The sequence below is a fragment of the Bactrocera dorsalis genome, chromosome 4 (assembly GCF_023373825.1).
Source record: "Bactrocera dorsalis isolate Fly_Bdor chromosome 4, ASM2337382v1, whole genome shotgun sequence".
Taxonomy (NCBI): Eukaryota; Metazoa; Arthropoda; class Insecta; order Diptera; family Tephritidae; genus Bactrocera; species Bactrocera dorsalis.
Window position 1 is genome coordinate 10523153 of NC_064306.1, and position 25498 is coordinate 10548650.

General features: G+C 31.0%; 1 protein-coding gene across 7 annotated transcripts in view; it reads right to left on the reverse strand.

Moving 5' to 3' along the window:
- LOC105228617 (homeobox protein cut) overlaps window positions 1-25498 on the reverse strand; it is a 206428-nt gene that overhangs the window by 7925 nt on the left and 173005 nt on the right. For 6 of the 7 annotated variants that reach the window (XM_019991152.3, XM_019991149.3, XM_029551242.2 and 3 more), the window contains exon 6: window positions 17939-19681. In XM_019991152.3, coding sequence (XP_019846711.2) covers window positions 17939-19681 — 1743 coding nt within the window. The remainder of the gene's footprint in view (window positions 1-17938; window positions 19682-25498) is intronic. The other variant, XM_019991153.3, reaches the window with a different exon arrangement.

Consider the following 25498-nt stretch of genomic DNA (forward strand, 5'->3'; position numbering starts at 1 on the left):
CCAAAATCAGCATTTCCAAAGCAAGAGAATGTGAATTGCAAGTTGAAAGCTTTAAGTCTGTCTTTAAGACATTTTGAAGAGACAAAATATTCATAATGTTGTTGTGAGTTTTAGTGCTATAAGAAAAAATAAAAGAAAAATAATTCGAAAATATTTTCCTTTCAGCGTATGACAATTCTACAGTTAAGCCGAAAAGTACAAAAAGCAACGCAAAAAAGCCGTAAGTAAACACAAAGACACTGTTGTTGTTCACTAAGTAAGCACGTTATTTTTTTCTTTACTAGCTGTCAATCAGCAAATGTCATCAATGTTGCACTTGTTAAGCTGTTAGTGAACTTACGTAGGAGTATGTAGTTCCTGCACGCCAAAAGACTCCAGTGCCGAGGCGCAACAAATAAAGGCACAACGTCGAAAGAATAGAAGAAATAAAAAGAAAAAAAAACGCCGACGCTTCAAATTAAAAAGCAAATGCAATAAAACACGTGGTGCTGTATGGAGCAACGAGCCACAAAAAAAAAAAAACAAAAACAGATAAAATGCAGACGAAAGGAAATCACTCGCTTGAATAATTGAAAATCGCTTTACAACGAGATATAGCTCAAACGATAAACGTTTGGCTGGCCAAAGGAGCAAACACTTGCCTCCACTGACGGCAAGCAATAAACGCACGCGGTTACAGCATGCGCAACAGCCACACTCAGGTAGTGTGGAGCAAGTTGAAGCGTTTAGCAAAACAATAGTGGCTGCAAACCGCTGGCCATAGCACATGAGGCGGAAATCAACACACAAATGACAAATGGCAGCATTTTTTTATTTGGAACTTTTTTACAACATAACTGTGGCAACGCTTTGTTCAAAAGCTGATTTGAAAAACAAAAATAAAAAAAAATACCCATTTAGCAATGGCACGGAATTCAATTGAAAGGCATCATTCAAGCGCAAAGTATTGAATGACGATGATGCTTTAATGCCACATGCGCCACATAGAGAGATATGTTGGCACGGAAGTGATGTTGGTTTGCACAAAACTTGGAAGTAGGAGTTTGTTTGGCAAGACCGCAGGCGTTATGGATATGTGCTTTTTTCTGTGTTTATGCATTTTTTTTCACTATTCTTCTTTGCTGGCCGCAAGGGCAAGTGTTAAACTGTGTGTTGACAGTAGTGCTTGATTTGCTAGTTTTTCACTGTTCGTAGTGTTTGCAAAACTGATTTGTTGCCTTAGTACTTCGTATTTTTTCTTTACTTGCCGCAATATCAGTTATTGGCAAGAGTTGCTGCCCAACAAGCGGCGTGTTTAGAAAAAACTGGCAAGCAAAGCACTAGAAAATTGACAAGTAGATTAAGTTGATGAACTTGAAGTTGATCGATAGTGACGAAGAAGAGGAAAAAATGCGAATTTGCCGAAATCAGAAGTAGCATACAAGTGGGTCAGTTTTTAAGCGCTTACTTTTTGCATGTGTGTTTTTGCATTCTCGTGGGAGTAGCAGCTGTGAGTTGGGTTCAAAATTTAGGCTAGGTTTTATAGCAGGTTCGTAAGCAGGTTAACACAACAGTATAGCTAACAGCAAGGCTTTTTTAAGCCAGAACAACTGCTATAGTTACACCACATCTATCGACAAAGCGAACTGAACTCAACACAGAGCTTCTCAGACGGCTAATTTTTGCTTATTTTAAGTTTAACTGCTTGAAATTGTAACATTTGAGTTGTTGAAGGTCTGAACTCGCAAAGCTGCAACTCTCAACAAGCAGCAGTTGTGCATTGTTTCTACCTCGTTTTATGCAAACGGCTTCCATGACTGGCATCGGTTTAGATCTTTAATCGTTTTGGACAATAATCAGGCTTTCGAGGTTTAAGGTTTACCGCGATCCAGTAGTAACTCAAGACTGCGTAAGGCTTCTAGTTGACTAGCGCTGAAAAACTCATGTGTGGGCAAGCTAACTAAAAATTACTGTTGAAAGTGAGTCTAGGCATTCCTTCATAGCAGTTGGGCTACTCAAGGCTCTCATGCTTCAGTCTAGCAAATCTAATGACAGCATTAATCACTGATGAAACCGATACTGCCAACCAATGAATGAAAGAAATGAATATTATATTCACAATTTTTCATATTGTCATCAACAATGGCCAGCTATAAATGCGATAGACGTGCTTGTAGCTGCAGCAATACCAGTTTTTCATATTCACTGTAGAAAAAGTGCCAACTTTATATACACAAACATGAATACCGACCAGTCAAATGGCACACTCAACAATAATTGAAATAAAAAAATCATATTTTCATTCTCTTTTGTCTGTGACTGGCAAGGATTAAACGTCTGGCTGGCACACATACTCTTTGACCGTGGGATAACTGTTGTTTGACTTGCTTTCGAACATAAAATATTTGATTTGATTACTTGCAAAGAGCCAGCGCACTTTTATGGATATGTTGCTTTGAAAAATTGCGAAAATATCGGTTTGATTACAAACGGGCAAAAATACAAAAATGACGTATGGAAAAAAATCACTAATTTTTTTAGTCATCATTTTTTAGTCAATCGCGCAGTTATTATCAAAACAGACGTCACAAAAGTACGTTTAATTTTTTTTATCATTAAAATAGCTTTTTTGATATTTTAAAGCAACTTATGGGTTAAGGTCAGTATAGACCCTCTAGAAAGGCTTAATTTTTACAATTTATTTTAGAGTTAACGGTAAAATTAGCCGATTGATTATATAAAAAAATAAATATATTGACATTTTGACACATAACGGTTACAAACACAATATTCCCAATCACCTACATATTTTTCAGTTGGTCTCTATGGGCTACCAAAACATGTTTCACGCCATACATAAACTCTAAGTACGTAGCAAATGCTAACCCGCTCTTCAGCTAAAGACAAGCTGCAAATTTTACCGTTAATTGCAAAATTTCCAATTAAAATGCCTAGCATAAGCGCCTAATGTTATGCAATATTGCAATTAAATATGCACATATGCTATAAGCGCACGTGCAACGAGTGCACTCGATAGCGCCAACGCGCCTGAAGACACCTACGTACCGCGCGCAAGTACTACTTAGTCTAAACCTTAGCTGTCACTTTGATCTTAGCGTTTTTTGCAATCGTATGACTGCTTGCTGCTTGTTATATTCACATTTTGTTATTAGCAAAAGTGTCAATTTGTTGAGCGCGCACATTTTCTCGCTGAAATGCCGTGAAACGAAGCGTGCAAATGTCAAGTTGACAGCCACAAGTGGCGCTGCAAAGACACGCAGCTGTAAATGGTTTGCTGTAAATTACTCGAGAATATTGCTGCATTCTAATCAACTTGTGGTATGCGCTATTAGAAATACATTTTCTGCCCAGCTCTCGCATTATTGTTTGCGGCTTTGCCTAGACATTTGTATGACAGCTTCAGTAGTTGTGCGAATTTGACAACGTTACGCATGCAACGCTGCATTGATGTTTGATTTGACAGTTGCAATATTATTTGTGGTTTATAGAGCCATAAAGCTGAAAATTCTAGGCGTAAGTTCCGGCGATTTTTAAAGGTTGTGGAATGTAACTGCATGTGGAATGTGTTTACAGTTTTTAAAAGAATACAGCTGAAATGCTCGTTGAAAATTCTAGGCTTAAGGTTAGTGGAATGTAGCAGCTGTGTGTGGTATATGTTTGCTCCGGTGTATGAAACGCTGTTGTGAGGCTATTGGAAAACTATTTGCGTTTCTCATACTTTGTGGAATGCAATGTGGAACATGTTACTATTATGCTTGCAGCGTTGACTTGATGTTTGAAAAGTTTATAGAAAAATATAGCTGAAAATTAAATACTTAAAATTTGTGAAAGCTACTTATATGTGGAAGGTGTTTATGGTGTGTGTTATGGATTTGACAGTTGTAATCATATTTTTAAATCTTATTAGCTATACTTATTTAAACATGTTTTGGAAAGAAAGTACTATTTGTGGAACGTATCTGCCATTCGGGGAACGTATTTGTGGAACGTAACTGATACACGTGGAACTTGTTTACTACTATGCATATGCATACATGAAATTTTACAGTTTTGCATGCATTTAAATTTTTTAGCTGATTTTTTAAATTTCAAAAAAATTGCCGAAAATTAAACATTTCACCGTTAGTTCCTTAATTTTGCGAGCGGCGCTCATATTCCAAAATTTTGTTATTTCTCCTGCCACATCTTTTATTTTCTCCATTCATTAGTCTGTCTGCAGTTCGAACATAACAGTTGGAAAGAGTAATTCCTCTCGGTGTTCCCTGTGGCATGAGTAATTTTTGCTATCAGCTGCGAAACTAACGGCATAGGTACATGCATGTGTCAGCGCACAAACTTCCGTACATACATATGTATGTCCTGTGCCTTACCTATGCGCATCCCTTGCCCTCACCTGACATTGCAACATATTTTAATTGCCATTGTCGTTGCCGTTAGCTGTGTGACTTTTGTTGTTTTCGCTACACACCCATCTTCGCTTTTCGCCAACCGAACTAATGTCGCAATACCCTTCTTGCCGTACTTAATTACAAACTAATTAGCTCAAATAAAATATTTTCGTTTTTTTTGCATTTTTTCGACTTGTGGCAACATACGGCGAATATGGCGAAATGCGGTAAAAAAAAATGTAAACAAATAACGGTAGAGACATGTATGCATGCTTTGTATAAGACATACTGGGTGGCAGGCGTGCGGTAAAGTATGTGCTCGGCAATTCATTGAAATTGTCGAAGACAAAGTTTTCGCTGCTGGCGGCTGATTTGGTTTGTGCGATTGTCTCAACGACTGTGGGGCTGTTTGTCAGGTGCATTCAAACACATATACATATGTAAGCATGTATGTGCCTGCTGAAAGAAAATGTTTTCACACACACACACACAAACAGACGGACACTTAAATATATGTAATGACTGTACTGAAACGAAAAAGTTATTGTTGTTGCAATATTGATGTTGTTCTCAGAAATTAACTACAAGCTAAATATTTGCGCGATTTGTGTGCGTTTGCATGCAACATATGTGAGGCACACATGCACATAAACATAAAATTGAGCAAAAATTACGAGCGCAACTCCTATTTACATACATACATACATACACATGTACATATGCTTGCGACAAGATTATTGTTACTTAGCGGCTCAACAGTCGGTTGCTTAAAAGAATTTACGTGTGGATCTGCGTTTGTGTTTGTGCCTCGGGCTTTTCTTTTGTTTTTGTGCGAAAAAAACTTTGCGCCAATAAGTTTTTATTTGCGCTGTAATGAGGTTTGCCAAAGTGATTTGCATGTGTGCGAATGCGGGCAAAAGAAAAGGAACGCGGTATTTAATTCTCTTAATGAAGAAATATAGTGGCCTTTTAGGGGCGAAAATTTGTGAAAATTTTAATTGGAAAGTCATTAAGTGAGTGTTGCATGCATGCGGCAAATTGCGGTATGTAAATGTCAAAGTGCAATAAAGTTTCTGAGCGAAAGTTTGCAGTTGAATTTGTCGGTAGGCGAGATAAGAAATTCAAATTTAAAACGAAATAAATTTAAAAACAATGTAAAGAAAGGTAACGAAATTACTTAAAAAAAATGATTTGGAATATACTGAAATGGAAAAAAGTAAAATTAAAATAAAAAAAATTAATAAAAATTTTAATTAATTTAATGAAATTAGAAAAAATAATATGAAATATATTTTAAAAAATATTTAATATATTTAAAAAAATTAAATTAAACAAAAATTATTTAAAATAAATACGAAGAAATAAATCAAATACAAAATTAATTAATTAAGAAAACAAAATTATTAAAAATATTAGTTAAAATGTGTTAAAAAAAAATATATTAAGTCGGATAAGTAAAAAATTAAATGCTACGAAATTTAAAAAAAAAAATTTAATAGATTAATTAATGAAAATAAAAAAAATTTATGAAAAAAATAAAAAAAAATACAAAATAATATAAAATTTTTCTCAAAAAAATATTAATAAAAATTTTTTTTTTAAATATTTATAAAAAAAAAATATTATTAAAAAAAAATTACAAAAAATATATATATCAAAAAATTAGTTAAAATGTATCAAAAAACTAAAAAAAATATTAAAAAAAATTGAATAAAATGAAAATTTTAATAAAATAATATGTATTTAAAAAAATCAAAAATTTTAATTGAATTAATGAAAATAAAAAAAAAATATATGGAATACAATTAAAAAAAAATCCAAAATAATATAAAATTTTTATTAAAAAAAATTATTAATAAAAAAATTAATTTTTTTAAATTTTTTAAAAAACTAAAAAATAAAAAAGTAAAAAATATAATATAAAAATTGAATAAAATGAAAATTTTAATATTATAATATTTTAAAATATTAAAATATAAAATTTAAAAAGAAAGTTAAGATATTAAATAAAAAAAACGTAAAAAATAAATTAAAATATGTTAAAAGAAAAAAAAAATAAAAAAGTTGATTTTATTAAAGATATAAAAATAGTAACATTGACAAATGAATATAAAAGAAAATTAACTTAATGTATAATGAACTAAGTTATAGGATTAAATAAAATAAATCAAAAATCAATCCAAATAAAAAACCAATAAAAAGAGTAAAAGAAAATAGCATAATTAAATTACACAAAAAAAATCATATAATAAAATAAAAAAAATTAAAATTAAATTAATTTCAAATAAATTAAAATAACCAAATAATATAAGTTTAATATAAAATATAACAATTTATGCAAAATGCAAGGTTTTTCAAAAAAATTAAAATATAATAATTTATTCAAAATGCAAAGCTTTTCAAAAAAATTTCCACAATCAATTTTTGCTAATTCGCAGCCAAAAAATACAAGTTCAAATATAAATATAGAAAACATTAATGGGAACAAAAGCAAAATTGCCTGCATAAATTTCATTGGCAATAAAATCTAAAATTAAATTAAATAAAGTATAAATCTTTCGAAAATCTCTAATAAATCAGCAGCAAATGAGTCAACGCAGCCGCAAAATTTATCAAAAACTTCAAACGACGACCGCAGCTAAGATATATACACACATATGTATATCTTATATATATATTTTACTATATAGCACTTTCGCGAAAAATCAATTTATTTATTTTTACTGCATTAGTACTCTTGAAGCAACAATGCTAAAAATTATATGAAAAGGCAAAAACAATAAACCACAATAATATATGTATAAAGAAAATAAAATCCAGCTAAAAAAAATATTTTATAGAGAATTTTGATCACCTTGCCATTGTTTTGTCATTAAAATGCAAAATTAAAATTTTAAATGGAATCAATGAATTTCATATGTGTCTGTTTGTCACTGGCATTAACTTAGTTGCTTTGGAGGCCGGCAGCGCGACAACTTTACACATCAAAAAAATAAAAACAAAACCGCAAGAAAGTGAAATTGACAAGCGCATGATTTTATGACTGCGGCAGCGGACACCCACATGCCGCATTGGGGCTCAATGTGGAATTTTAATGGCTCAGTTTGGAAAATATTAAGAGAAAATCGACGAGCAAAGACTCGTGTGGGAAATTAAGCAAGTAATATGTAGCTATGTACATACAGCATATTAGATACAATGGGAAAATCAAAAGCAATCAATAAATGTGTGGTGTACATAGTATATAAAAAGCAGCCATTACTGCTAAAATTTAGAGAGCTAAGCTCTCAGATATTAATTCCGTACGCCTATTGTTGTCACTAATTAATTTTTTCACATATAGTCAAAATTTGCTGCAATTTCATTTTGCGGCGAATTCATTTTAACACTTATTAAAACATATACATGTATTTTTAATAATAAACTTGGCGAATCATGCATATTTCTATAAAATTGCAGCTATATAAAATTACGGCGAATTCAAAATTTTATTTAACCCAGCGAAAACTCATTTCTGCAACACTGTGCAACTAATATTTACGAAAATTTACGTTTTCTAACATTTTTTAGGATTTTTTTTTGATAAAACATCTTTTATTATTAGAATTTGTACGTATTTCCACGCTTGTGCTAGTTTAAAACACATTCATTCTATTGTTGTCGGCAGCATATATACCAGTTGTTGCTGTTATTGTAATACGCATTCTTGTACGCGCTATTTTTACTTAGTTATGTTTTTGTTGTTGCCACTGCGTATGTGTCATACTTGCAGTGAGTGCCGCCAAAAATATTCGATTTTTCATTTTAATGCAGTGCTAAGCAAGAATCAGGCCAACAAAATTTATCTGTGTAAGTCTACCCAAACTCATATGTAGATATGTATGTATGTATGCGTATTAGTTGCGTGTGCTGTGTTGTTGCTTTAAGTGGCAATGTCTTGCAGACACACATCAACTGGCACGCATGCTGAACTACTAATTTCTCTATTAGTCGTTGTTTTAAAGACTTCTTTCTTTTTGTCAGTTATCCGACTTGTTATAGATGAAAGGCAGCTAAAGTAGCTTACTAAGCAATAAAAAAACAAAACCCAGCAAGCTACCCATAGCCCTTCAACACCGACCGGCTCGTCTGAAGTTCTCTTAAATTTGTGTAGGTGTTCAACTATATGCATGAGTGTGTGTAGGTTTGTATTAGCCAAGAAAACGTATCTCACTTTGATAGCTATATTTCTTCTTTGTATTGGGTGTGCTGTAGGGGGTCAATACACTTGCAGACCACTAATGCGTTTGCTAATTTATTTGTCGTCTTTGGGTCTCCTTTGTTGTTTCTGTTTAGTCTTTTTTTTATAAGCGTCTGCTGTTAATAGGTGGATTTGTGTTTATTTATTAGTGTTGCTGTTTGAAATTGGTTTGGATTATATGATTGCCTTAGCGTTAGTTATATTTTTGTTACAGAAATTATTAGATTGCTAACAAAACAGCGCGTTTTTATTTTGATGTGTGAATTTCGCTAAAATAAAGCACGGCGAATTCTAATGTACATAAATATATGGATTAAAATGCTTATATGTACATGGAAATTTAAAATTAACCAATCTTTTCAAATATTTACAAAATTCAGCATGCGGCGAATTCAAGATATTGTCAAAAATTAGCCACAACCTTGACTGCTTGCTATAAAATTTCAAATTTAGGCAGCATTTATGTTCACTTGCAAATTTAACATGCGGCGAATTCAAGCTGGTGCCACAAATTAGTAAGAACTTTATTTTTTCGCTGTAAAACGTGCAAATTTGTCGTTTTGCAGTCATTTAATAAATTTTTATAAACAAGTTTTGGCGGCGAATTTCTTGTCTTACATTAATTCAAAAATATGTTTTACAGTATTTTAGTTATAAAAACTATACTTACATATGTATAAGCAAGCGGCATTAATAGTTTAATTTAGGCACGGATTAATTTTCATTATAAATGCGGCGAATTAGTCACAAACGTCATATATGCTGCATTTAATAACCAATTACTTCAAAAAAATATATACTATATGGATAAAGAAAAAAAACCAAAAAAAAAATATCCAAAAAACTTGTTTGCAACGCTGCTTCTCACTAATTGCAAGCAAACACTTGCATTGAATTGCCAAATAAGCTAAGTGAAGCGAATGTACAAAAGTAAACACATGTTGCAATTATCCTTTATAGACACAGACGGCAACAACAAAGGGATTGATTCTCGTATACATTGAATAGACAGTCTGTCTGCATGTGTGTGTTGTGCTGAAGATGATTGGCTAACCTTCTCACTTTGAACGCCGTAAAGTATACTTTTACATACAACTTAAGGCAAATGTCAATATTATTAACAAATGTTGGTGTTAATACAATAGAAAAGCAAGGATATAAGGTAATAAAAATGTAGCAAGCAACAGTTAAACGAACAAAGAGTAAATGTATAGGAGAGCACAAACAACTGCTCCTTACAAAATAATAGAAATGAGAACTCTTTTACTCCCAAAAAAAAAATGCAATGAAGCGTAGAAATGTCTTTAGTGTAGAAAAGTATGCGGCGCACGGACAAAAACCCTTAAATTTATATTCTGGCTAGCAGCTAAAGCCGGGCAAACAATGCCGTGCAACACTTACGCAATTATGTTGGCGGTGATTATGCTGGGCGCAAGGCGTGTGGCATGCGACAAGTGGCAGTTGAGGCATGAAGAGAGTATAAACAGGCGTAAAAAGGGTTCATTACGAGCGCCTGCAACGAGGAAAGTAAAAGTAAGCGCTTGCACAAAAAAAAGGAAAAATCAGACACTCAGCTAAGCAAACGAGTCGGCCAGCAAGCGAAAGAACAACGAAAATAGCTCGGTTGACCGACAGTGGTCAGTACGGCTATGATGTGGGTGCGATGGCGCATAACATTTGCCTCTCATGCCATTTTCAGTGCGTAACCCACGCCAGCGTGCATTTATGCTACATACAGGACAGCAGCAATCGTTGCATACATGCAGGCGCGGAGCAGACAAAGGAAGCAATATTGCGTGGCGCAGCGACTTGAGAGCCTGTGTCGCTCGTCGCTAACATTGTTTTTTTTTACCTTTTTTATTGTGTGTGCAACAAAGCAACCCTCATTTCGTAGAATGGACTTGAACTTTCACAAAAATGCAAGTAGTGTGGGTGTAGCGCCTACAGGATGACAGCATGAGTATTTGGTCTACGCTGACCAACTATCGAGACATTTGCCCCAGTCGCTAGAGTTGAAGCTTATGATTTGGTGTAGATTAACAGCACCCAACAGTTGTACAGAGCTAGCTGGCACTTTTTGGTCCTGCCAAAGATGAAAGCGAAAACTCTAATAATTTGTTAATGTTTTGTCACCGGCAAGCTGTGTGCGGGACTTTAAAAATTGCGTTTATGCTATCCGATAGAGGCATTAAAAAGCACATGTGCGCATTAAGTATGTTGAGGCATTTTGGGCATTAAGGAAGAAAAATGTGAAAAATGATTTGCGACACAAAAAGGGTTTAATTACTTAAAAGCCTGTCAAGCTCATATGTATTTGAGCTTTGGCCATGGCTGCAATTATTTATGTACATATGTACAGTATATGCAAAATACTTTCAGGCAAATCTGCTAATTAAGTTAACACATGCAGTCGTCTCCGTTGCAACTGTGTGTGTAAAAAGAGAAAAATTATTCTAGTGAAAAACTTGAAGCGCGTTTCTTAATTAATAAATAAAGTCGCAAAGCAGTATTTGTGCTCAAAAATACTTTGCGGCGAATTCGTTATTAAGTTTTTAATACACTTTCAATGTTGTGTTTTAAATATTGTTGTTTTATATGCGATTTTCCTAAGAAACTATTTCAAACATATTTGCGGCGAATTCATATTTTTACATGTAGCTTATTTTTGAAACCAGTGTTCAGACAATAATAATGTTTAGCACAATTTCGCTAATAAATAATTTGCGGCGAATTCAAATTTTTACATGACACATATTTTTGACACCAGCGCTCAGTCAATAATAATGTTTTGCACAATTTCACTAATAAATGGTTTGCGGCGAATTCGTATTTTTATTTCTAACACACTTATTATATAAATGCTTTAAAACTAATAATGTTTAGAGCATTTGCGTTATGTTTTGATGTATGTTTTCGCTCGGCGAATTTATATCAACTTGACATTATTTTTACTTATACAAATAAGAATTTTTTTACAGCGTACTGCTTGCAATTTGTTTCGCGGATTAAAAAAAAAATTGCGGCGAATTCATTTTTGCATTGAACTTTGCTGTATTTTTGTTTAATTTTAATGGTGTTTTCCAACTTGCAATTTTAGCAATTCGCTTACTCTTTAAACATAAATTTACTAACGTTAATTGCTTTATGTTCTTTAATCAATCGTTTCAATTGTACCGTCATTTGCACAGCGTTTCGACTTCCAACCTCTCTCTTACTATTTACCTCAACACTGTTGCAACTTTCCGTCTGACTGCATAACACCACTTTAAATTGTTCAACTCTTTCGACATTATACACATACATACACACATATGTATGTATTTTGTTAAAAATATGTACCCTTTGCTCATACAACAATTACTGCCTTTGAAGTTATTATTGTTATTGTTAGGAGTGCGTGATTTTTTTCCTTATTTGCTATAGTTGTTATTGCAGCGGGTGGAGTGAAACGCCAACATCTCAGCGCCAAATGTTTTAAGCGTCAATGATTTTTTAATTGTAATTGTTAGAAATTATAACAGTAAAGGGATGAAATGTTGGAGTTTGGACGCTACAGTTTTAGAAAGGTATATAAGCGCAATTTCGTGCTTAGTTGAGAATGAGATGGAAAGAAAAAACACAAAAAAACGGCAAAAAGTGTGCGTTACGTTGACGTATGCGCTGATGTATGCATAATTGGCGTCAGCTGCAATGCCTGCAATGATTTTTGTAAAATTGTTTTTTTTTTTCGTTCGACTTGCCACTTGTTTCATCAATTTCGCCTACCACTTCGGCTGCTTTTAATGCGGCGCTATTAAGCATTGTAGAGTTTGCATTTCTAAGCACGCGGTCATGGATTCGACGCATTGCTTTAATTTAAAGCATACTTAAAGGCTTAGCAGTGAAGTTTGTTGCCGTTTTTTTTCAACTTTATTTCAATTTCGATTGCATTTTGCTGGCTTAAGTGTGCATACACGATGACTTTTCGATTTTACAATTAACATCAAAGCGGCCGACTTCAAAGCAGCCGCAGCGCACATTTTCAAGGTGCGAAAATTAAACTAATTGATGGCAGTGAAGTGAATGTTGAGCTGATTTTGGTAAAAGGATTAATTTTACATTTTCATTTAACAATGTCGATCGATATAAGTTGAGCCGAGGTTTGCGAGAACATTTTTTACATTTTACTTTCTTTAATAATTTCGAATTTTTACAGCAGGCTGCTTATGCGCCTAAAAATATGCAACAAGAAATTTACAATTTTCTAAATTTTTTTCCAGGTGTTGATTTAGCAAAGAATTTGCATATATTTATGGAGTTTAAAGAAATTTCAACAACATAAATTGCATTTTTGAATTGTTCTCATTTCATTTTTTTTGCTTGAAAAATAATTCTCTTTAAAAAAAATTAAATTTAAAATTTTTTTTATATTTTTTTCTCAAAATTATTATATTTATTTAAGTAAACACAAGCTGTCTCTACCTGAGCGTTTAACTAACAAAAGTCGCACTCTCTCTCTGTCATTACTCTACTGTATCAGTTCCTGCTTGTTTATAAACCAAGTACCCGCTTATTGCGTACCAGCACTGCCAGGCAGCCATAAATCCACTGTCAACTGTCAAACTATTAACAAATTTAAATTATTTTCCTATAAATGCGTGCAGCACATGCCGCTTCGGCGTGCATAACAATAAATATTCGCAACAATTGACGACGACAAACGAAAGAGCTTGTCTGGTCGTTGCAATCGCGGCTCTGAAAGGTAGTTCACGGTGATTGGAGGTTGATTGTTGGCTGAAAAATTGCACATTTCCGTTTGAAAAGTGAAGTTAGTGCAATTACAGAAGGGTGATTGCTATGCACGCGTATGCGTGTGTAGTATACATACATATATATGTGTATGCTTGTATGTGTTCGTGTGGTGAAACCGCAAGGAAATTACTTGAAATGATAAATTTTGATTTGGTTTTTATTTATTTATACTAAAAATGGCAAGAGAAGCATACTTTCAGGCGCAAAATGATATACATATGTAGGTGCGTATTAGATATATGTATAATATAACGGCAAACACAATTTTTTTTTTAATTTTTATATAAAAAAGAACTAAATTTAAGCCTTACATTTCGGCTAAGCTTGCAGCATATGAGAAAAAATATATAAAAAGAATCAGCTTTTCACTATTTACTTGCTACTTGCATACAAACTATTTGTTTTAATATTTTTAACGCCTCGTAATGGTATTGCCATGCTTATCTGTAGACATATTTGCGCACATCTGCGGCGCTACAAGCGTGTCAACGTTGGCGCAACGCCAATTATTGGGGTCAGCGTGTGAAAAAAACATATTAATATACACACACACATATGCTTGCATACATACATACATGTAAGTTTATATGCCTTTGGCGTTAAAATTGTTTTATGCAGAAATACGTATACATAAAAGCAAGTGTCTAGTAAGAGCATACATTATTGCCTACACTATATTTACCGCTTGTGGCTCGCTATGTTCGAATGTACATAAATAAGTATGTACGTATGTTTGGCTGTAGGTATGCACGCTTTGACACAAAAGATCAGCGACAAGGTGTTAAGTGTTGGTAATTAATTTAATTTGCTGCTGCAGCCAGGGACAGTAAGGGTCTAAATATCAGAGCGAGAGTAATGCAGATAATTATAGATATGTATGTGTGTATGTTTAAGACTCCTATGTCAATATGTACATATATGTAAGTACTTATGAGGATACTGAGAGCCTTGACAGAAGAAATGCAAGGAATTATTGAAAGTTTTTTTTTAATAAAAAATAATTTCATAAATAAAAATATTATTAACTTTAAAAAGGAAACAATTGAAAAAAAATTATTAAAATTGTAAAAAAAACATTACTAAAATTTTGCTTTAAAACTGTCAAACTTTCAAAGTTCGCATAATTAAAAAAAATCGTTGAAGTCAAAATACCGTTTTGATAGCAATTTTCGTGTTAAATGTTAACTATATGCCATTGTCTAGGTCAATAATATTTTTATAATTTTTCGTGACAACTCAACCACATAACTTATTTAATTAATTTCAATAAATAATAATAATTAATTGAAATAAATTAGGAAAGGGCTGTGTATTGCTAAAAGGCCAGATATTCGATCAAAAAATTGCATACATTTTATATGTACAAATGTACAAGCACTATGTATTTATGTATTTACATAGGTTTGTTTGTGTGTATTAAAAAATCAAAGATAATGAAAATTTTATGTTTGCAAACTGGCATTTGGCCAAAGCGTAGCCAATCGGTGCAATGTGCAAAACAAGTGTGTGCAAAAACAAATAAATAACATAACGGTAGTGCAAACGAATCGCGTAGTTGTCGTACTGCGGGAAGGTGGGGCGGTTTTTTTTTTGTCATAAATGCGAGAAGCTCATCAAAGTGCATGACACTGGGCGAAAATTAGCTAACAAAATGTGCAACAACAAAAACAAACGCAAAGATTTCACAAACAAATGTGTTGATGTGTGTGAGATTTAGTGTGAAAATTGAGAAATAAAAAAAAATAGGTTAAGAAAAAATATAAATAAATAAAAGGAAATTAAAAATTTTATAAAGAAAAATGTTTAATTAAAAACTGTAATAAATAATGAATTTAATTTAAATAATTTTTTTTAAATAATTGAAAAAAAAATTAACACTATTTAAAATAAAAAATATATACATATACATACATATTTCAGTAATTGAAAAAATAAAAAGATTTAATAACAATTTTTTATAGTAAAAATAAAATTAAATAATATAAAAAACAAACAAATAAAAGTAATTAAAAAAAATTAAATTTTAACAAAGATTTTTAAAAATATTTAAAAAAAAGTTGGAAAGTATCAAAAAATATAATATAATTTATGAAAATAAAAATTAAATAAATAAAAAAAATTAAGAATATTTCAATTTAAGAAATTAAAGTAATTAAAAAAATTCAAATAATTTATAAAATTAAAAAAAATTTAAATAATCAAAAAAAACATATTTTTATTTATGATAAAAATTATAAGTTGAACAGTAAAAGTAAAATTGATAAAAAATTAAGAATATTTCAATTTAAGAAATTAAAGTAATTAAAAAAATTTAAATAATTTATAAAACTAAAAAATTTTAAATACCTAATTATTTTATATTTAATTTCCAATATTTGAATTTTAATAACAATTTTTTATTGTAAAATATTACACAACTAAGAATATTTCAATTCAAAAAATTAATGTTATTAAAAAAATTCAAATAATTTATAAAATTAAAAAAAATTTAAATAATCAAAAAATTATAATTTTTTATGGTAAAAATATTACACAAAAGTTGACAAGTATTAAAAACAAAATTGATAAAAAAATTAAATAACTTAAAACAAATTAAGAATATCTCAATTTAAAAAATTAAGTAATTAAAAAAATGTAAATAATTTATAAAATTATAAAAATTTTAAATAATCAAAAAATAATGTAAATGTAAATAATTTATAAAATTATAAAAATTTTAAATAATCAAAAAATAATAATAATTTTTTTTATGGTAAAAATATTACACATAAGTTGACAAGTAAAAGTAAAATTGATAAAAAAAATTAAGAATATTCCAATTTAAAATATTAAAGTAGTTCAAAAAATTTTAAATAATTTATAAAATTAAAAAAAATTTAAATAAACAAAAAATAATAATTTTTTTATGTTAAAAATATTACACAAAAGCTTACAAGTATTAAAAATAATTTAAAAAAAAATTAAGAATATTTCAAATTAAAATATTAAGGTAATTAAAAAATTAAAAAAAAAGGATATAATTAAATTTTTTTTTAAATAACAAAAAATTAACTAATTTTCAATTAAAAAAAAATAAAGCAATTAAAAAAATTTAAACAATTATATAATTAAAAAAATTAAATAAATAAAAAAATTAATATTAAAAAATAAAATGAAAATAAACATAAAGCCGTTATTAATACTTTACAAATATTTATGTCACTAGGTGACGTTGTTGTTATTTTTTGTTTGCGCGCAGCATTCGAAGGTGGTTCCCAAGCGAAATGTGTGTATTTTTTATATTTTTTTGTTGTTAATGTGATTTTTCTATCGCCTTGCTCATTAGAAAATCCATTTGAAATTCTACATAAATTTCTGTGTAATTATTTATGTCGAAATATTTTCGAATAGCGCTCAATGCAGCGCAACGGTCACAAACATACCGTATTGAAGGCGGCGCAATGCTCGTGATTTTTATTAGCTGGCTGGCTATCTGGCTAGCTACCTAGCTGTTTGTGCTAAAGCTGTGAAATGTTTTGGTGTATTTAATAAAATTTATTGCACAATATTTATTTTGCGAAATTCGTATTTGTTTTTGTTGCAGCAATTCTCAATTTTGATTTTATTATGCATTACTAATTTCATGTTTGTTGATTCGTTGGAGCTATGCAGTTACATGTGTGTGTCTATATATATATGAATGTGTGTATATGTGTATATGTACCTATGCATGCTTGTTTGCTTTGATGTTGCCTGACATTTGCATGCTGTTGGCCTTCAGTGTGTGTGTTCGCGTGTATTTTTTGATTTTCCGTTTGATTGCATTTGCAGCTAAATTAATTGAGTCGAATTTCGGCTATGTAATATATAAGGTTTTGGTTGAGGAATATTAATTAATTCGCTATGTCATTTTTGTGGCGATTTGATTGGATTACTGCGTTGACAAGGACGCCGATACGAGTAGAGGAGAATTTTCGGTTGAAAAGAGAAAATTGTATGCGTAGAGTGGGTAGTGTGGTAGTTTAGCAGTAGGTGTGTTATAAAAGTTTAAAAAAAATATTAGAAAAATAAAAAAATTTTTCGAGTGCTACATACGTATTAAAGTTTTTAGAGAAACTCTAAAATTTTTATTTGTGGATAACAATTTTCAATGTAAAAAAAAAATATTCTTATATCAATAAAAAATTCATTATATTTACAGAAAAAATTGCAAATATCAAATTTTTTCGAAATATTTTCAATATATAGAATTTTTTTATTGCGCATATCAAAAAATTGTCTCAGTTTTTCCGCAAAAACTAAGTCCTCGCCGCTTATCAGTAGCTCGCCAGCCAAAAACTTGTTTTCCAACGCGTGACATGAAACTACCTGCGTGCGGTTGACAGCTGTCATCAGCAACTACGCAAACATTAGCCAAGGCAACTACTAACCCTACCTAATATGCGCTTACACGTGCGCCAGTGCTACGCTTACTACCTGTCATCGCGCTTCACGTCAAAATAAGAATTTCAAATTTTAAAAATATTACTAATGTACTCACCTTTCTTCGGTATGAGCGACTTGAGCAGCATCACAGCGTTATCATCACAGCCCCAGGCGTGCATTTTGCGGTAGCTGTCACGTCCCTTCTCGGTCAGCTTATCCCACGGTTTCGGTTTGGACAACAACTCCGACACGGTGCCCTGCGACAGGCCGAGTATATACTTGGCGAACAGCCGCTGTCCGATATTGTGCACTGACAACAGCTCGCGTATGCGTCGCGAGATATGCAATGTGTCCAACGGCTGATTGGCATACTTATCCATATTGTAGCGTAGCATTTCCTGTAATTTAGCCTCCATTGGATCGCTTTTGGGTATAAGCGATTCACCGAGGCGGCCAGCCATCGAAGCGCCTGGCGGCAGCTGTAAGTCGTCGGCGAAGCGGAAATGACCGCGATCCTGAAACTGGAATGGTAGCGCATGCAAGTAACCGGGCGGCAGGTGTGGATGTTGTTGTGCGGCCATCGCGGCGGCCGCCATGGCAGCGGCGCTGGACGCATTAGCATTGGGTGTACCGCACAGTGTGTTGTTGTTGTCCTCTAATAGCGACTTACCGCTGCCATTAAGCGCAGCATGTTGTTCATCGCGTGCATCCTGCGCATGTGACGCGCTTGCGTTGGCTGATAGCTCGTGATTGCTATTGTTGCCGCTGTGTAGCGCCTCCATGCTGGACTTATGATGCGTCTCAGCGCTGAGGTGTGGCTGATGCAGGTGATGATGTGGCGGCATGGGCGGCGGCGGCGGTGCTGACGCGCCGCGTGTGTCGCTTTGCTGCGCATGGTGGCCATGATGTAGATGATGTGGTGGCAGCAGACCATCTGTGCGTAGAGAAGAGGAAGAAGAAGAACAAGAAGTGGGTGGTGTTGATGAGAATGTGGAATTAACTAATTGGCTGAGCAGCGCCGTGGACGAAGGTCCATGTTGCTGCGTAGCGGCGGCATTTTGTTGCTGCTGCTGTTGTTGTTGCTGTTGGTGTAGGTGGTGCTGTTGCATGTGATGTGGCATAAGTGCTGCGTGCTGGTGATGGTGCATGGCAAGGTGGTGCTGATGTGGTGGCAATGGCGGCGGCAAACGATGCGATAACTGATTGGCAAACATATTATTGGCGTTTGGTATTTTATTGGAAACAGCGCCGCCGCTGCTGTTGCTGCCGCTGCTGCTGTTAGGCGCAGACGTGGGCATTTTGAAGCCGCGCCAATAAGAGCTCACCAACTCTTCGCCCAACAAAGTGCCAAAGGCATCAACATTATCGTCGAAGCATGCAACGGCCGCAGCGGCGGCGGCAGCAGCAGCTGCAGCTGCAGTGGAGTCAGCAACATGTTGTTGCAGCGCTTGCAATTCGGATTTCTGCACGGCAGCGCTGATGTCATTGCTGCCAGCTGTCTCCAAAGCATCTACGTCGATTGTGGGCGGCTGTGCGCTTTCATGCGTTTCGGCCGTTACATTGTCGTAAGCCGTTTTTAAGCTTTCGTGCTCAAGCAACTCATTGTCAGCGTGCGCTGGCATATCGGCGCCAAGCGCTTCCGCATCATCGTCGTCATCGACAATTTCGATTTTTGGTATTTTTGGCATGTTTGGCAATTCGGCAAGTTTCGTTGCAGGCGACTTCATGTCGTCGTCTTCGTCGTCGTTTGCTATGCTGTTGTTGCCACTGGCCGCGACATCGTCGACGTCTGCGTCGGCGTCAGCGTCAGCGTCGGCGTCTGCGTTGGTCAATAGTTGGCTGGCTGGAACGGCTGCGCCTGTGGAGCACAGAGCAAACAGACACAGCACACAAAAATGTTGTTGTCAACAACAAATTTTAAATTCTTTACACAAATGGTTAATGTAGTGGTTAAAGCATAACGACAATTGTTTATGGTATCTTATAATGTTCGCATATATAATATTATATTGTATATGAAATAAATTGGCTTTGATTGATTGAAGTATGTACATAATTATTGGCATAACGGGGCTTATTTCAAAATTAAATTTCGTTGAGAGAAATAATGAGGAAGGTTACGGTAAAAATATTATTTTATGAATTTATGTTGAGTAGAGAGAAGAAATACAAAATAATTGTTTGGAGCATGGAATGGAAGCGGAAAAGTTGTTCAAATTTTTGGTTTGCATTAAAATATTTTTTTTTTTATAATTTTCTGTATTGAGGTTTTTTAAGTTTTTATATTATAAAACTTTTTAATTTTAAATGATTTTTTTATAATTTGTCTTTAATTTCTTTTAAATATTGTGAATTATGAAAAAATTAAAATTAAATATTTTTTATTTGTTTGAAATTTTTTAAATGCTCTTTTTTATAATTTTTAATTTTTTTAATTATTAAATTTTAAATTTTTAAATTTTATTTAAATATTTTAAGTAACTTTTATGTATTTTAAAGAAATGAAAATTTAATATTTTTTGAATTGGTTGCTAATTATTTAAATTTTTTAAGTTTTGATATTTAATTTTAATGACTTTTTATATGTTTTTTTTATAATTTTTAATTTTTTTATAATTAAATTTTAAAAATTTTAATTAATTTTAATTAAAATTTTAAAAATTAAATTAAAAATTTATATATTTTTTAATAAATTGTATACATTTTGTTAATGAATTTGTTTACGAAAAACTTTAATTTTAGTAATTTTTTTTTTTTTTTTTTAATTTCAAGTCACTTTTATATAATTTTTATATTTAATTTGTTTAATTATTGAAATATTTTTAGTTTTTGTTTAATTTTCAGTACTTTTTAAAAAATTTTGTGCAAAAATTTTTTTTATTAATTAAATATTTGAATTGAATATTTTGAATTAAATAATTTTCTAAAAAAATATAACAAATATATATATTTTTTTTCGTTTTTTTTGTAATATAATTTTGAACTATTATTTTTATTTTAAATATGACCTTTATATTGTTTTAATATTATTTTCCATTATTATTATATATTTTTAATTACATTTTGTGTTATTTAGTTTCTAAATTTTAATTTTTTTTTAATTTTTAATTATTTTTTTTGTAATTTAAATTATTAACATTATCTCAATCAAGCAAAGCTCAATAATATTTCATTTAAAATAAAAAATTTAAAATAATTTTTTTATTTTTTTGTCAGCAAGGAACGCCAAAACCACTGTTTTATGTTTGCCAAATTGTTTTCGCCAATAATTCACAATTTTCGTTGTTAACTTCGCTAGATTTTGCCAATTCATGAAATTTTGCCGAATTGTAAGTGCAATTCTTTGCAACATGTTTCTGCAACATTTTCTTACAGTTCAAATTGTTGCGGATTTCCGATTGCAGTTTCGACTTATTTTAATGCTAGCTTATTTAACACAATTTGTTTTAATTTTTTTATGATTTTTGCTTCAGACGCGTCAAGGAACGCTAAGAAAAATACATTTCAGCAACAAGCATGCACCAACAGCCATAAACTTATTCGATTATATTTAAGTGGTAAGTAAAAAAAGACTGCTTTTGTTGTAGTTGTTTTTTTTTTTTCAATATGAGAGTATATTTGTATAATTGTCTGTTTGTGAAGTAGTGAAAAAAGCAAAGCAGAGGAGTAGGAGTTGTTAAGCGCATATGTTTCAATGGTTATTTACTATTTTTGTTGTTGTTGTTGTTCGATTTGATTTTCTTGTCGTTTTTGCTGATAAACATGTTTGCCAATAACTGTATCGTTTTATTATTGTCATTACGCTCGTTGTTAGCGCCAAAGTGGGGAGACCGCGAATGCGCCAGTGTTGACACAGCACACAGCGACGGGCCATAAAATGCTTGGCGCCACTTTTTCGCCCCTTTTAGTTGTACCGCTCGCGTTTGCGGCCTTTCATGCCAGCGTTACCGTATCGATGTGCTTATAGCTATTGGCAGCGGGCGCCAATCGGTCTTGTTATGTGTTATGTTTATTTTTGAATACTTTTTTTTTTCGTTTTGCAAGCGCATACCAGCAACACACGAACACTTCAACACATGCACACGCAACACCTCTGGGCCACAATTGAATTTTTTGTTTTTTTTTGTGCTAAATTTTTCATTTTTAATGTGTTTGCTCGCAAAGTATATGACAGTAATGATTAAATGTATATTTATTGTCTGTTTTAAATATGTATGCCTGTGTTTGTTTAACTTTATATTGCTCATGTTGCGCTTGTTGTTTGTATACGCTCAATTAAATTGTTGATTTTATAATATTGAAAAATCATAAATGTGAAAATATAAAGTTGTGTGGCTCTTCAGTGATTTATTTTCTTGTTTACACATATTTGATGTGAGTGCGAGATTAGTAGTTTGCATGAGAACAGACTTATGTTAGTATAGTTGCACGCTACAGTGGTGTTAAAAAGTGGTGTGATATAAAGTATTGGAAATAAGAAATATTATACTCATAAAAATAAAAAACAAAACAAAATGCGCAAAGATTTGCACTCTTATTTTCACTCTTATCTTTGCGCTTCTTGTTTTTGTTTTTTATATTCGTTAGTAATATACATATGTATATATAATTTGGTTAAAAGAAAATGCGAGTGTTGCCGAAAATTAAAGTAAAATATTAAAAAAAATTGAATAAACAAAAAAAAATAAAAAAAAAATATTTTAGCAATTTTAAGAGCCCAATAAAGTCATTTTTATCAATTTAAAAATATCTTACAATGAGAAAAAACAATACATATAAAAGCCAAAAATAATTAATTTCTTTATCTCAAAAAAATACAACAAAATAAAAAGTAAATTAAAAAAATAGAATGTTGAGTTATAATGAAAAGAAAAAAACTAAAGGACAATGAAATGGCTAAAATCGTTCAATATAAAAAAGAAACAAAAAAAATTAGTTTATTAATTAATTAAAAAATTACATAAAAATTAAATTTAAAAAAAAAATTTTAATTTTAAGCAAAAAAATATTAAATAAAAAAAAAATAATTAATTAAACAGTTACATAAAAAACAAATTTTTATAAATAATTTAAAACAATAAAAAATAGATAAAAAATTTAAAGATTGTTGATATATTTACCTCAAGCAAAAATATAAAAAAAGAAGCAAAAAAAATTAATTAAAAAATTACATAAAAATTAAATAAAAAAACAAAATTTAAAAATAATTAAAAAGCGAAAAAATATTAAATAAGAAAAAAAAAATTAATTAAACAGTTACATAAAAAACAAATGTGTTTAAATAATTAAAAACAGTAAAAAAACGGATAAAAAATTTAAAAATTGTTGATATATTTATTTCAAGCAAAAATATAAACATGTAAAAATGAAAAAAAAATTATTAATTAATTAAAAAATTACATAAAAATTAAATTTAAAAAAATTAAATAAAAAAATTAAAAATAATTAAAAAGCGAAAAAATATTAAATAAGAAAAAAAAAATTAATTAAACAGTTACATAAAAAACAAATGTGTTTAAATAATTAAAAACAGTAAAAAAACGGATAAAAAATTTAAAAATTGTTGATATATTTATTTCAAGCAAAAATAGCATAAAAAGTAAATTAAAAAACAAAATGTTGTGTAATAATGCCAAAAAAAGTATAGGACAATGAAATAGCATTAATCGTTCAATAAAAAAAAAGAAAAATGATTAAATTAAAAAAAATAATTAATTAATTAAACAAATAATTAATAATTAATAAATAATTAATTTTAATTAAAAATCATTAAAAAACAAAAAAAATATTACAAAAAAGTATGTATTCATTATTTAATTCATTATTTAATCAATTACATAAAATTTAATTAAAAAAAAATTATAAATAATTTAAAAGCAGAAAAAATATATTAATTATTTAAACAATTACATAGAAATTAACTAAGCAAAAAAAAATAACAAGACTTTTTAAATAATAAAAAAAACAATAAAAAAAATTAATAGATGATAGTTCATCAGAAACTAATAAATAAGTTGAAATTAAAAAATTATGTGCCAAGAAAGAAAAAAAAAATAAACAAAAATATTTAAAGTAAACGAATTTTTAAAGAATTATTAAATATATATAATTATAATTTTTCAATAAATAACCGATTAAATTTTTTGAACATTTGTAGCTAATACGTATACAAAAGAAAACAAAAACTGGAAAGGAGTTAGAAGAAAAAAAATTAAAGAAATAAAACAAAATATAAAAAATATATGAAAAATAGAGGAAGCATATTTATAAAAAAAAAAATAAATTAAATCAAATTAAAAAAAAAAATAAATAAATAAAAGGTAATATTATTGTAGCAGTGGGCGTTTTGTAGTTAGAGTCAAGTGTGTCTTTGGTGAGTGCAAAGAAAAGATTGGGAATATTACAAGAATATTTATAATTATTTTTAAAATGCTTCTAATAAAAAAAAAATAATAACTTAATCTTGCTTTTAATTTTTAACAATTTTAAAGCAAAATTATATATTTTTTATATATTAAAAAATATTTTTTTTATAAATGGTTAAAATCACATACATTTATATGACATAAAATATTTACTTTCAAATTTAACTTACAAACTAATTATTATATAGGGTGATTTTTTTAAGAGCTTGATAACTTTAAAAAAAAAAAAACGCATAAAATTTGCAAAATCTCATCGGTTCTTTATTTGAAACGTTAGATTGGTTCATGACATTTACTTTTTGAAGATAATTTCATTTAAATGTTGACCGCGGCTGCGTCTTAGGTGGTCCATTCGGAAAGTCCAATTTTGGGCAACTTTTTCGAGCATTTCGGCCGGAATAGCCCGAATTTCTTCGGAAATGTTGTCTTCCAAAGCTGGAATAGTTGCTGGCTTATTTCTGTAGACTTTAGACTTGACGTAGCCCCACAAAAAATAGTCTAAAGGCGTTAAATCGCATGATCTTGGTGGCCAACTTACGGGTCCATTTCTTGAGATGAATTGTTGTCCGAAGTTTTCCCTCAAAATGGCCAAAGAATCGCGAGCTGTGTGGCATGTAGCGCCATCTTGTTGAAACCACATGTCAACCAAGTTCAGTTCTTCCATTTTTGGCAACAAAAAGTTTGTTAGCATCGAACGATAGCGATCGCCATTCACCGTAACGTTGCGTCCAACAGCATCTTTGAAAAAATACGGTCCAATGATTCCACCAGCGTACAAACCACACCAAACAGTGCATTTTTCGGGATGCATGGGCAGTTCTTGAACGGCTTCTGGTTGCTCTTCACCCCAAATGCGGCAATTTTGCTTATTTACGTAGCCATTCAACCAGAAATGAGCCTCATCGCTGAACAAAATTAAAGCGCGAAACACATTTCGAACCGAACACTGATTTTGGTAATAAAATTCAATGATTTGCAAGCGTTGCTCGTTAGTAAGTCTATTCATGATGAAATGTCAAAGCATACTGAGCATCTTTCTCTTTGACACCATGTCTGAAATCCCACGTGATCTGTCAAATACTAATGCATGAAAATCCTAACCTCAAAAAAATTATTATATAACATTAAAATAATTCTTATTCATCATTATGAGCGGCTTAAGCCTCATACAAACAACAACAGCAGCAAATGTGTGCGTAAGAAGAATTTACGGCTAAAACAAACACCCACATACACATTTGTTGTATATT